This window comes from Myripristis murdjan, chromosome 11, assembly GCF_902150065.1.
Source record: "Myripristis murdjan chromosome 11, fMyrMur1.1, whole genome shotgun sequence".
NCBI classification, from domain to species: Eukaryota; Metazoa; Chordata; class Actinopteri; order Holocentriformes; family Holocentridae; genus Myripristis; species Myripristis murdjan.
Genome location: NC_043990.1, coordinates 5412397 through 5426585, shown reverse-complemented (window position 1 = coordinate 5426585; position 14189 = coordinate 5412397). Strand labels below are relative to the sequence as shown.

The 14189-nt window shown below is 41.6% G+C and overlaps 1 protein-coding gene across 1 annotated transcript; it reads left to right on the top strand.

Annotated features, from left to right (window-relative positions):
* Positions 1–494: 494 nt before the first annotated feature.
* LOC115368300 (glyceraldehyde-3-phosphate dehydrogenase-like) lies at positions 495–13088 on the top strand. The gene is made up of 12 exons (XM_030064363.1): positions 495–600; positions 1102–1149; positions 5721–5820; positions 6306–6415; positions 7209–7299; positions 7974–8089; positions 8994–9075; positions 9479–9630; positions 10338–10416; positions 10817–10900; positions 11794–11891; positions 12717–13088. The coding sequence occupies exons 2-12, from the start codon at positions 1127–1129 to the stop codon at positions 12784–12786; spliced, it is 1005 nt and encodes a 334-aa protein (XP_029920223.1). The 5' UTR covers positions 495–600; positions 1102–1126; the 3' UTR covers positions 12787–13088.
* Positions 13089–14189: the final 1101 nt, after the last annotated feature.

Genomic DNA, 14189 nt, shown 5'->3' with positions numbered 1-14189 from the left:
AGTCTGTCCACCACATTTCATGGAAATGATTTTGCCTGTTTTTTGAGAGATTCTGCTGTGAGACAGACTAACAGGTGAAAACATAATTAAATAATACTATTTCTTGCATATCAGCAGTTTAAAAATGACAGAACATCACAAACACTTACTCATAAACAGTAATTTACATAAAGCAGCAGCGTGCATTCCCACATTTCATGCACTTAGTAGGCGTGCCATCCAGGAACTATATTGCTTGGCGGAAGAATAACATTTGATACGACGCACAACTACACTGATTTAATGTAGTGATATACAAAGTTGTATTATTGATATTGATATTACTATTGTTGTTCTTTTTGGTTTTTTTTTATTATTTTATATGTATTTATTTATTCGTACATAGCTACTCAAAGTCATTTTACTCTTTCCATCTGGACTTGTTTCTTACATAAACTCTCTTTGACTGGCAGCCACACGCGACCTTGACACCGGCGCGGGGGCGTGCCCGGCGGCGCGCCGCGGGGATAAAACGCGTTGGCACCTTTGCTCGTCCCCGCTCTCACGCGCTCCCCGGAGGACAGACAGACGGACAGACAGACAGAGGCGCCTTCACAAACGGTACTCTTTCACCTTCTTCCCGTTTCCCCTCTCTGGTGGGATTTGACCGCTGCTGCCAAAATACAGCTGGGAAACAAGTTTGCTGACAACTTTTACGCGCGACAGTGAATTTCTTTTCTCTTTTACGCGCGGCTCCACACGGCAGGTGGAAGTCAGCCGGTCAAACAGTCGCTGAAAAAAAAGCTCAAATGAACTTGGCCGAAGTGATTGTTCATTTAATTCTCCTCTTGTAATGATTATACTCTGGTTTTCCGTTTGCTTTGCGCACCGTCAGCATAAAGTTTTCATCACCTGCAAACTGCCGCTTGTCTTAAATCATTTTAGCGCTTAAGTCTTTCTGTAAACGCTGTGTGATGTTTCAGTAAATATTTAGGCGTGTGTCTTGTGCGTTGCTTGGTGCAGTTTTGTGGTTTTACACTAATGTCTTCTGTGTTGCATAATGTGCTGTTTGGGATTTAAAATAATAATGATAATAATCATTTCATTGTTTTTCCTTTCCAGTGAGGACTAGACCACGTCAGACAAAATGGTGAAGATTGGCATCAACGGGTAAGTTGAAGCTCTTGTGGTGGTTAATAACTTTGAAAATATTTCTTTCCACTCTGCAGTTTTTATTTGCCATGTCCTTTTTTGGGTCCATATACATAAGTTTGTTGTTTGTCCCAAGTTGTGAAGAAGTTTGTCAGAAATGAGGTGTTATTTCTTTGAAAGCACAATTTTTCCCCACTAGAATTTGAGTCAAGGTTGTCGAAGTTGTAAAATCAGAGGGGATTCCTGGTGGATTTCCCTTAATGAGACAAGAGAAATCTTTAACATTGGGTGCATGAACTGGGTTGTCTGTCCTCTGTGCTCCCAGAAAATGAGGTGCAGCATCCATCAGGAAAAAATAAAGCCACATGGCAGCGCTTTCCTGCTCCCTTTTCAGATTTTAACACTGTATCAGTGAAAGAGCCAAGGGAGTATCGTGATACAGTCATGATGCTGTGTGGCATCTGCGTCAGGCCTCATTTGCCCCCCGGCTCAACAACATTTAAAAGGGGGGAAGCCTCTGATTGGGCTCTGATGCAGCTCAACAGACCTACTGGGGCCGCATCCAAGATCCTCAAGTTCCTCTGCTGGTTCCAAGTCTGAGGTGACTTGAGCGCTTTGCATTTCTGAAATCCCAGCGTCCAGTAAATGGGCGGCAGGATTAAAGGTGTGTGTGTGACGGGCGAGGAGAAGCCGTGGGCTCTCAGGTTTCACACCTCGGCTGCACCAGAGTCCCCTGGTCACTTATACTCTGAGCTTTTAGCCGATGCTGAATGCAACAAGTGCAACAGTAGAAAAGAGGACAGAAAAAACAGCCAAAGAGATGAATAGAAGGATCTTTTTTTTCTGACTGGAGGAAAGCGCATATTTGAGGGAGAGATGATGTGATGTTCCCTGAGGTAGATCAAGTTATGAATTGGGGAAATGATGAAGAGCCAAAACACTGAAGTTGCCTCCATTTGCAAATTAATGCACATGGGTGTTCTGGCAGATAGTCTTGTGTCCTTTTATAGTGATGATGCACAGTGGAGAGATCCTAAAGACATGGAGTGCCAAGGTGAAGAAATAGACAACAAGTTGATCTCGTTGGGTTTTTTTTTTTACCCTCTTGCTGAGCCGTTCTGAGAGATTTTGAATTTGAGATGCTGCAGCCACAAAACAGCGTCATCTTGGGTTAGAATATTTCACTCAGAAGTGTGATGGAGCGTCAATGAAGCTGCAGCCAGGAGATACACAATATGGATGAGACGCTGTAAAATGTGGAGCAACGTATTTTCTCATTCTTTTGAAGTTATTTTAAGGAAAAAAACAGAGTTCAATATGTTAAATAGGTGGATTTTACAGTTGTATTGGCTGCAGGAAAGACCTTCAGTCTTAATTTCATCCTAATTTGATTTCAGGGATGGACTGGACTTGTCCATTCTTTAGTTATTAATAGTCCAGTGGTGTGGTGTGTCATGCTTGTTGTCCTCTCTCTCTCCACACCCGTCAGGCTCGTCTCTGTCTGTATCGCTCTTCTCCTCAGCTGTCACATTCCTTTTATTCTCCCCTCGTCTATTTTTAACCCTCTAACCTTTCTGCTAAAGTTCAGAGATCATCCGACTGGCAGTTTTGGGAAGCTGCTCAGACTGAGCTCGCACCAGCGGAACGTTTTTTTTTTCTTTCTTTTTCTCTCTGCTCTGTGGAGCAGCTGCTGCCGGGCTGGCCGGAGATTAGCTCGTTGTTCTGGCCCGGCACCAACACCAACACCGAGCCGCCTTGGAGACAGAAGGTGGGCTTGGGTCCAGGTGGGCACGCTGGCTCCCGGGCCTCCTGAGCTAACACAGTAAAACAATGTGCCTGCTGCTTGTCTGAAGGTGTTTTTTTTTTTTTTTTTTTTTTCTTTCCCCCCCCCAGGTACTTTGGACATACAGTGTTAGTCCCAATCTGTCCAAGACATAACGCTTCAACTTTGGTCAATAATGACATTTTCCAAATGTTCTCATGCATAAAAACTAACCTGAACTGCATTTAATTTTATTAGGCCATACAGTTACAGACAGTCTTTGTTTTATCCTCGACCGTTTTATTGCCCTTGTGACAGGCTAACAGGTGGAAACATACTTTAATAATGCTGTTTCCTGCATACCGGCATTTTGAAATGACAGAATATCCGTTAAATCACAGCTGCCACAGGTTTGAGATTAGTCACGGAAATGCAGAGTCGAGTGCAGCCGCGGTGCAGCTGTTTGGGCGCCGGTGCTGCCAGAGTCAGTGCTGTGTCCTCCAGCCGTGCAGAAGTGATCTGCACAAATGGCACTTTGTTGAGCCATCCGCCACAGGAAGTAAGGCTGCCTTCCTGTCTTGGCTCGATTTTGCCGTGAAACCTGTGAGCGACAAGACGCAGAGCATCGACTTTTCTGTTTTTGACTTGCTGGTGCACCTTGACCTCTGGCTGGCTTTCTAGGCTCTTTGTCTTATTTTGGCGTGACGGTCGTCTGTCGCGGGGTGAAGTCTCAGATCATCCCATGTCATCGCTGAGTGTGTAGCTCTGGCGTTTGGAGACGCAGCAGGTTACATAACAGGAGCTGGTGTCGAGTGTCTGATTCAAGCACTTGTGCGCACAGCTGTGCAGGAGTGTGAAGTATAGACTGTCCAGTTGCATTATGTCAGGATGTGACAAGGAAACCAGTGTTTTGCTCCTGCAGATGACATTAAACATAAACCCACATGTAGAAAAATAATGAAGTATCTAAATTTACATATTGACTTTACAGAGTGCACATGGTCCCTGTTGCAACCTGCACTGATGGGAAACTATGATCATTTATTAATATAGCTTACAGTTACAAAGTGCACCAGTTACAGCAGAATAAACCAGCAAAACATTGAAATGTATGCAAGGTTAATGTGATAGTTGAACATAATTCTTACCACATCTCTTGCTTAGGAGATATAGAACATGTACATCCAAAAGTCATGAAGGTGCAGGGCAGAAAAAAAGGTACAAAATTACAAAAAAATGCATAAAGTGACCCTAAACATGTAGTAAAAGTTTTTTTTGTAGGAGAAACTATGCAGTGTGCAGACTTCCTTTTTTTTTTTTTTTTAATTCCGTCAGACAGATGGATCAAGTCAGAAAATCTGGACACTGGATTTTTAATGAGAAAAGCAAGAGCTGTCCTACCTCAAATATTGTTGTACTGCCCTTGAGCAAGGCAGTGAACCCCCTGACTGTTTCGGCTTCCTCCACAAGACCCGATCAAATAATACTCACAAATTTGCATCTCACTTAGTGCCAAACAAATGACAGATTTTCCATATAAAGCAAGAAAAATGAGTGCTAGGAAGTCCAGAAAATCACATGACAGTATTTGAACCAGTTTAGTATCATTTTCTGATGGCTCACCTGACCTGATTCGTTGAGCTTTGCTTATCTATCAAAGTGATTTGCACACACAGTTTGATCCGGGTCAGACCTGACTCAAGCCTGAATAAAGATTTTTTTTGAGAAACAGCATGACCGCAGCTCATCTGAGGTTAAACAGTGACTTATCATATCAGACTGCTGTCATTTCTTAACAGCACGTATAGATTAGACACGAATGTACACATTTCACTCCTAGCTGCTCTTTTCAATTGAATTGCTTTGTTGGAAAGATTGAATTGAGGATATTTATTTTTCTACCAAAAAAAGCTGAACTATATAAGATGAAGAACCCGGGGACTGTTGAGGTGAGATTGAGGTGATGGCGGTGTCTTTTTTTTTGAAGGATCTAGAAACCAAAGAAACTGTTTGTTTTTTTTTTAATTGATTTTGTTGTATTTTAGAAGACCTTTTGCATCTCTTCCTTTCAACCTGGACTTAAAACATGGACAACTTATTTACCTCTTTATTTTAAACTCCCTGAATGTCCCCTCCCATTTGCATTTTTCACAATGGAGTCCACACGAGTATTGTGACCGCTCTGTCTCTAGCCTTTCTTTCTGGACAAAATTCAGCAAAATGTCCAAAACCTGAAATGAAAGTCGGCTCTCTTCTCACCCTGAGTTCCTCTGCCCACGTCTCTGGCCTCTGTTCACCCCCCTCCTCTCTTTTTCAGGCCGCTCTCTCTCTCTCTGTCTGACCTGCTGTGACGGCAGCCATATTAGGCATAAACACAAGCTTTCGGCTGCCAGTGCCAACTATTGTTATCTTCAGTCAAGGTTGGCAGGCCTTGTGTGGCCCGTCTGTCTGTCCTCTGGGGTGCCGCTCGCTTGAGCTGGGCCTCAGTGCCACCTGCTGGTTGGAGAGGGGTACTGCATTGCCGGCTGTATTTCAGGCTGGCAGCAGTCTCTGGTTTCACACCTACAACTGGTTTTTGTGCGAAGATGAAACAGGTCTACAAATGATTCTAGTGACTTTGGAGAGCTAAATATCTTGAAGGCAGAGGGGAATAAATAGGTTTAGGCAAACATCACTGAAAGAAACAGATCTCTTCAGGAGTTTCTACATGATTTTTCCAGACTTGATTCCCACAAAATGCATTATGAGTACAGACTGAGCGCGCTGTGTTTTCTGCAGCTTCATGGTGACTGAATTAAACTAACCCATGCATCCCTCTGTGCCTCAGATTCGGACGTATTGGCCGCCTGGTGACCCGTGCCGCCGCCAAGGGTGGCAAGGTCGAGGTTGTGGCCATCAACGACCCCTTCATCGACCTGGACTACATGGTGAGACGACCTCCTGTGCTCACCGTAACGGAGTGAAAGGCTGTTTTTTTTACAGAGTTTAGGATGGTCAGGGAGACGCCAGTGAGCCACAAACGGTTAATAAACAGTCATTTGATTTTGTCCTCAGAATTCCCCAGGTTATTCTGGGCGAGGTAATGAGCAGTAAGGCTGTGTGTTTATGTGGAGGAGCCTTCCCCGAGTCCCTGCAGTGCAAAGCAGCGTGAATATGATCCTGTAAGCTAACAGCTTAGTCTAACAGGACAGCAGGTTTAGTTGGATTACTTTTGAAATATCAGCTTTGGGTCAGGAAAGCTGCAGAAACGAGAAAAGTTTAAGAGGAGAACTTGTATTGAAACTTAGGAAAAAGTCTCTTTAAGCCCCTCCATCACATGCTGCAGCCTCATAAGACTCTGAGATCCAGTTGTTTTAATTAATAATTCTATAAAACGCGCTCTAAATGTGCGGTTTCATCCCACCTCCTGCAGGTCTACATGTTCAAGTACGACTCCACCCACGGCATGTGGAAGCACGGCGAGGTGAAGGCCGAGGGCGGCAAGCTGGTCATCGGCAACATGCACATCACCGTCTTCCACGAGTACGTCCTCCTCACGCCGCCGCGTCGCTTTTCAGACGTTTTTTACAAGGACGAGTCACCAGCAGTGGCCTGTTGCTGCATCGCAGTATTCTGGGAAACTTTACCCTGTAATCCTGTTTCCAGTACAGTCAGGCTTTGATTCACAATATAGCTCAAGTATCAAGAGCAGCTTTAGCTTCTCAAACTTTTTTAAACATAACTGTTCCATATCAGTGTGTGTGGCAATGCACAAGGTTATTATAGTTTTGCATTTTTCATTAGTTTTCATTTCATTTTTACTTTTCGTTTTACAGTTTTTACCCTTTGAATCTCAATTTCAGTTTAGTTTTAGTTTTTATAGCATATTTTCTAGATTCATTTTTATTTTTTGAAAATGCTCAGTTTTAGTTTACTATTTTTAGTTTCAGTTTTAGTTTTAGTCTTATTTTTTTTAATATGGGGTATTGGTCAGGGGTGTAATTTTTTTTTTTATTATTATTATTTTTATTATTATTATTATTATTAAAGTCTGCGCCAACAGACTGGCATAAAACTTGCACAGCTGAAAAAAAAATTGGAAGATAAAATTCATACTCACCTGAAATACCAAGATAATGTTTGAAATAAACTGATAAAGAGTTTCTCTGTATTAGTGTATGTGACTTTGTAAGCACAATACAGTTTCAGTCATATCGTTTTTTATAAAGCCTTGTTTTATTTTATGTCAGTCAATGAAAATGTTTTTTCACACTTAGTGTTAATTATTTCGTTAGTTTTTGTTAACAGTTTTACCTTTTGGTGCTGTGTTTTGCAGGCGGGACCCCGCCAGCATCAAGTGGGGCGACGCTGGCGTTGACTACGTTGTCGAGTCCACCGGCGTCTTCACCACCATCGAGAAAGCCGCTGTAAGTCCAGCACACGCTCTGAAGGGAAACATGATCAGGCAAAACTCCAAGAGGGAAATGTTTTTAAATAATCTTAAATAAACTTTCATATCTTCTGTACAAAGGATGCACAACATATCAGCACATCATCGGCATCGCCAGTGAAAGAAAAGCTTTAACTGTGTCTAAATTCTTGATAGGAAGGTGCACATTTTGAAGGGCATTGCATTTTATGTCTGCGTGTTCCAGTGGACCTTCACAATAAGAGTATTCATTCCACCACCGGAGTGAATTGATTTTTCTCTGAAATTTGTTGGAAAAATATGTGCCTATATTGGTATCGGAAATCTGCTAAAAGAGTTGGAAAATATCAGCCAAATAAATCAAAAATCTTGCAACCCTATTCTTTAAACTGCCATTTGTTGTAAGTTGGAATCCAGTTCATGATCTTGAATTATATTTTTTCACCTTCGTGGCACGGAGAGGAGACAAACCATAAACACAGGCTGGAAGGTGTGAGATTAAAGCCACAACACCTTGTAGAGGGTTTTGATGATTTATTATTAATTAGCTGTAAATTATGAAATGGAAAACTGGCTAACAAGTAGGGAAAGGGAGAGGGGGAAAAAAAAAAATACATTCGGCTTCAAAAAAGTAATGTGGATGTCCTCTGCCCTCCTGTGCGCCACCTGCAGGCTCACCTGAAGGGCGGCGCCAAGCGGGTGGTGATCTCCGCCCCCAGCGCCGACGCCCCCATGTTCGTCATGGGCGTCAACCACGAGAAGTACGACAAGTCCATGAAGGTCGTCAGGTGAGAGCAGAGCTGCACACGCATCCAGAAATATGTTGAAGTTGGGATTTTTCTCAGTTTTTATTTTTTTGAAAAACAGGTATAATGATGGATGCTGCAATAAAATCGTGCATTAATATGACCCAATCTTCCCCTAGGGGCTCAATAAAATTTCTAATTAAATGCCACTTAGGAGCATAAATTTAGTGTGCAGAAACCTTATTTATGTTTTTTTCTTCCTTTTTAAAATTTTCATGTATTTGTAGCTTTTGTATGTCTAATTTTGAGGGCCACTTATGATCCCTTTATGATTTTTTTTTTGTTTTTTTCCGCCTCCTCCCACACATTTCTCTTAAGTTATTGCTTTTTCTTCCATTCTCTATGTCCTACATGTATTATGTATACTTTTTGTAGGATGCGTTTTTTTTTTTTTTTTTATTAAGTGCAGATATAATGAACTAAAGTTTCCCTGTTTCAGTGTAATTTTAAAAGTACCTTCAACTTGCATTTTTTTAACCATTTTAATTTTTTTGTGTTTTTTTTTTCATGTATTTTTGCAAATAAACAGACATGTGTTATGTAAAAAGCATGCCTTTATTGTCTCACAGTTTGCAGTATCGTGTGCAAATTCATAATTACAAGTGAGACCTGTCTCTCTGGCTTGTGTCACAGAGGTGTGTGTGTGTGTGTGTGTGTGTGTGTCCGGTGTCCTGGCAGTGACACGATGCCGACATCTGGATGTTTCTCACTGTTGGCTGAGAAATGAATGTCAAACTGAGATCGTCTGCTCGACCCGCAGCGTCTCTGCCTCTCGAGGCGCTCGTCGTCACCATTGTCTGTATTTCTGTCCCTGAAAGCATCATCAGAATTTCTTGTAGCGTTTTTTATTCACTTTTCCTTTCTCCCTACTCTTGTGTCTCCATAGCAACGCCTCCTGCACAACCAACTGCCTGGCTCCCCTCGCCAAGGTCGTCAACGACAACTTCGGCATCATCGAGGGTCTCATGGTGAGAAACCTCATCAGTCCTTCATTAATAATACACATAACAACATAATGTATTATTGAGAAGGGACACTTCAGGGGCACAAAAAATTTAGATAAACTTAAAAAAACAGTCATTAGAGCAGTCACAGTCAGAAATTAATAATTTAAGGGTTATTCCTGTGTTTTTTACGAATAAATAAAATGATAAAAACAGACTAACAACCTGCCAAAGTGGCTCCAGAGTTATCAGACACACCAGCCACAGCCAAAATTTAATTAGTGTGAATATTTGCAATGTCTAGAGAAGATTAAATGACACTCATGGACTTGTAGCTTGGCATAGAAAAAACTTGAAAGCATTACTTTGGTCGGCTCTTTGTGGAAAATGAGACCCAGTTTTAGCTTCCTGTCTGCTCCCCTTGCAGAGCACAGTCCACTCCGTCACCGCCACGCAGAAGACGGTCGACGGCCCCTCCGGGAAGATGTGGAGGGATGGACGCGGCGCCTCCCAGAACATCATCCCCGCCTCCACCGGCGCCGCCAAGGCCGTGGGCAAGGTGGTCCCCGAGCTGAACGGGTACGCACTCGTTTACTCAGGTGTTTCTCTTCAGGATGGGCGTCACCGCGGCGCAGGGAGGGCACGCGGGTGTCACCCCAAATATGACCTGTGGATGGATTTAAAAAACAAAAAAAAAGAAACAAAACAAAAACTATCACTTACTACTTTATGGCCACAAACGGCTCACAGCTGGCCAAATTGCTGACAGGTCCTGAAAAGCCAATTTCAGGCAAACGAGAGATTTAGGGTCAAAGATGGATGATGAATAATATATTTTATTGGTCATTATTTGAGGAAAAACTTGATATTATGACAAATATCAGAGCAGGAACTGAAGTTCAGTGACTTGAACGTGTTGGAGTTACTTTTTTCTTTGCTTTTGGTGGACGAGTTATTATAGTTTTGTATTTTTCATTTTTATTTTTTCATTTTTGTCAATTCGATTTAGTTTGAGTTAGTTCCCATGGTGGTTTGGCTCTTTTCACTTTAATTTTTATTGTTTCAAAATGTTGTTTTTAAATTAGTTTTTATTAGTTTGAGTATTAGTTTATATTATTATTCTAATATGGTGGGTGTCAGCTGGCTTTGGATTGGCTCCCAGTTTCTGTTTGTTTTTATTTGCTATTTCAGTTAATTAAAATGTTTTTTCACACCTAGTTTTAGTTTTAACCGTAGCTAACCTTGCTCCCTGACCCTGAGTGTGTTTTTCCTTTTTCCCTCATCAGTAAACTGACCGGTATGGCTTTCCGTGTCCCCACCCCCAACGTCTCTGTTGTTGACCTGACTGTCCGCCTGGAGAAGCCCGTAAGTATCTCTGACTAACAAGCTTTCATCACTTACAGTATTTACAGCGGGTCACATGACGGTTCAACCCAGAGGCTCCTTTACTTTTTCTTTGTTTTCTCCTGTAATTACATTAAAACATTTGACTGTAAACTAAGGGACCATTAGATTTGGACGGATTTACACTGCATTGCACCTAAAGATTATTCCTTAGTGTCCTTTCCGTTGTTTTGATGCGTCACTCCATCATCTTGTGCGATCACTTGCCTCTGTTACAGTACAATACACCTATTAATCAATTAATTAAATAAAGCTGGAATATTAAGGAAATACTATCCTGATGATGCTAGTCTGAAACCCAAACCTCAAACTATTTCCACCCCAGTTGGGTTTAAAAATGTGCCCTCACTTCCTCCTCCAGGCCAAATACGATGACATCAAGAAGGTCATCAAGGCCGCCTCTGAGGGACCCATGAAGGGAATTCTGGGATACACAGAGGACCAGGTAAACACTCATCCATGTTCACCATCTGAACAGTCACTCCAGGTTGTTTTAGACTTGGTGAGGCATTCAGAGGCACGAGGCTGTCATACTTTCTGTCAACACTGCATACAGTTGGACCGCTGTGGATTTATGGTCAAGTTGTAGTGTATAAGTTGAACCAGAAGGTGGCAGCACATCCCTGAATAATGCAGCTTAAAAAAAAAACTATTGACCTGGGTTCCCAATTAGAAAACTCTCAGTCCCTCATCAGGCATTTTCAGTGTCTTTTTTTTTTACCATTAAAAAGGAAATGGCAAAATCATCTTAATGTGCAGGTATCTTGTGTAGGCCCATATATACATTTTATCATTTTAACTATACTTGTCAGATTCAGTTGTACCCCTCAAATCATTTACACTGAGCTGAAATTTATTTCATTAGACATCGGACGTGTTCATTTTCCAAAGCCTTAATGCAATATTTTTATGGTTTTGAAATGTTTGGCTGAAGCTTAGTATCCATAAAATATCGGCGCTAAGGATTGAAACTGTCTGAACTTTTTGAGTATCAGTTTAGTTTTAGTTTGTAAAATTTATTTATATCAGGGACAATGTTCAAAATACATTATTACATCCATCTGCAGTTCTTAATATCAAAAATCAATATATCAAAATATTACATATATCCAAATTAATCTTGACAAGTCTGGTTACTTAAAATCTACTTTTTTAAACTTCAAGAGAAAATATGGAAATCTGTGCAAGATATAATAAAATGCTCTGTAGAATTGAGTTGGTTGATTAATAAATTACCCTTGCTGTCTCCAACAGTATGCCAGCACACACACACACACACACACACACACACACACACACACACGTGGTGTTAATCCTCTGTCCTGTTTGTCTCCTCAGGTCGTGTCCACAGACTTCAACAGCGACTCTCACTCCTCCATCTTCGACGCCGGCGCTGGCATCGCTCTCAACGACCACTTCGTCAAGCTGGTTTCATGGTGCGTAAAAACACACCTGATGCTTCAGACAGTAGCTACGTTTACCTGGACCCTGATCTTCCACTAATCAGAAGAAAAGCCCAATCAGAATAAAAAACACCTCAATCAGAAAACTATCCTAATGAGAAGGAATTTTCCTGTCAGGTTGAGAGGGCTGCTGTAAACTTTTTCTTTTTTTTAATAATCCGTTCAGTATGAAATATTAGTGCCTAATAACGATGTAAACTCTTAATCTGATGTTTCTCTCTGCTTGGAATGAAGATATTCTTAAGAGTTTCCAAAACACAGCCGCTCTGTGGCTGATAGCAACTTTTTTTGTGGTAAAGATTAAATCTGTAAAGGATTATTGAACGGCTCTGTGGTGGAAAGACGAACAAAGCCTGAATCCACTGAACCATCAAGCAAATCAGAAACCTGCTGGAAAGGTTTGAAGGCTGCCTGTTACAAGAATAAAAGTCCAAACCAGCCAACATTCTGATGGATGACCTCTTGGGGGCGCCACCACTGGCCAACATGATTTAGCATGGATTATATTTATATTTCCGACAGATTAGACACCTCCCAGCAGGTGGAGCCACTTTGCGCCAGTCAAAAAAAGTTATATTCTCATTACAATTAAGAGAACTGTTTGGCTCCTACTGGACTTTCCAGACTGTTTATTTTTTTATTTATTTATTTTTTTTTTTTAATCTGGTGATCTCATTCTGAGGCGAAAATTCATTAGGATTTATTTACTCGTATACAATCCCGTTCTCTTCTCCTGGTGTTGGTGTTTCCGGGTCTCATTCCTGAATCTCACAAAAGTCTCATGTCCCGTCCCTGCAGGTACGACAACGAGTTCGGCTACAGCAACCGCGTGTGCGACCTGGTCCAGCACATGTTCTCCAAGGAGTGACGGGTCTCTCACCACGCCTCTTTTTCCCCCATGATGCATTATTCCATCCTATAATTCCTCTTCCTTTCACCTGGACCTGGATGCTGCGTCCTTCGTCCGTCCGCTCGGGAACAAACCCTCAGACGTCGAGCTAGTAGCCTCTTCTTCTTTTTATAAGATAAATCACCTCTGCTCTGTTCTGACAGTGAGGGCTGGAATAGGTTTTTGCTGCCTGTGTTCAGATTGTCAATCACTGAGCTCTTGCTGTACTGATTTGGTCTTGTTGCACTCCACGTGATAATAAAGTCCTCCGTTTGTGGAAACATGTTGGAGTTTTTCTTGTTCCTCTGAGTCATTGAAGCACAGATAAGAAGGCTCAGAAGTCATTTACAGAGTCTGATGGAGACCAAACTGGCCTCGATGTTCCTGCCTTCCTTTCAGCCAGTCAGCACCAAATGGTGTAACACTTGGGTATCAAGGCTACTTTTTCCAATTAAAATGTCATAAGACTCTTTACAAGAGAATAAGAGTACTAACCCCAAAGTTAAAATGAGGTTGTTTAAATGTTTCAGTGAGAAACATGGAATAGAGCGTATTAGAGCATACTTTTTTTAATAGCAGGGTTTGAAAGCTGAGGAAAAAAATGAAGAAATGTCTAATTTTCCCTTTTCCGGCTTTTTTTTTTTTTTTTTTTTTTTAACCTGGGAGTTTTTCTGCTATAAGCCCTTGAGTTTAAAACCCTTTGAGGCTGTAAACGGTGATTTGGGGCCATACTAGGGCAAAAGCCCAGAAAAGTCCAAATACATAGATACATAGAAATTAAAAAAAAAAAAAATCCAACCATGTTAAGGTAGCTAGATTATCTAACTAGCCCTGCTGACCATGGCTCTCAGATGAAACAAGCCCTTCATCAGATTAAAAGCATGAATGAAAAAAATATATATTTATAATTTGATAGCTCAGTGCCTTTTCGGTTCCTCCCAGTTAGTTCCAGTTTAACGCACTGGCTTGGACCAAATAAATTGATTTCCATATCTAAATCTAAACATTTCCTCAACCTCAGGGGTAAAAGTTCTTAAGCAGCAGACTCTGTCTCGACCAACAACACTGTTCAGGACTGGTGTCGACAGTTTATTAGGGAATTAGAGATGCGAACTAAAAGTAGAGAATAAACCAGTTAACCAGGAATATAATGTTGTGACATGCAAACACTTGGATTTAAAGGCTACCTATGAATCTGAAGTGTTCACTGTGAGGGCGAAATCACTTTACATTTGTGTGCAACAGATCGAGAAGCCAATAACAGGCACTAACTTTAGCTCTATTTTTCCTTGCGCACGAACACCGCCGAAGTACGCCCTGTCGCCCTCCGGCCCACCTTCTAACGGTAGTTGGCGCAAGTTCAGGTAAGTTCAATGCAGAAA

Bases quoted from the DNA above. Each gene is read 5' to 3' on its own strand.
- LOC115368300 (XM_030064363.1), top strand. From the start codon at position 1,127: ATGGTGAAGATTGGCATCAACGG. The intron at 5,821-6,305 runs GTGAGACGACCT...CACCTCCTGCAG, and splicing joins TCATCGACCTGGACTACATG to GTCTACATGTTCAAGTACGA. The intron at 8,090-8,993 runs GTGAGAGCAGAG...GTGTCTCCATAG, and splicing joins AAGTCCATGAAGGTCGTCAG to CAACGCCTCCTGCACAACCA.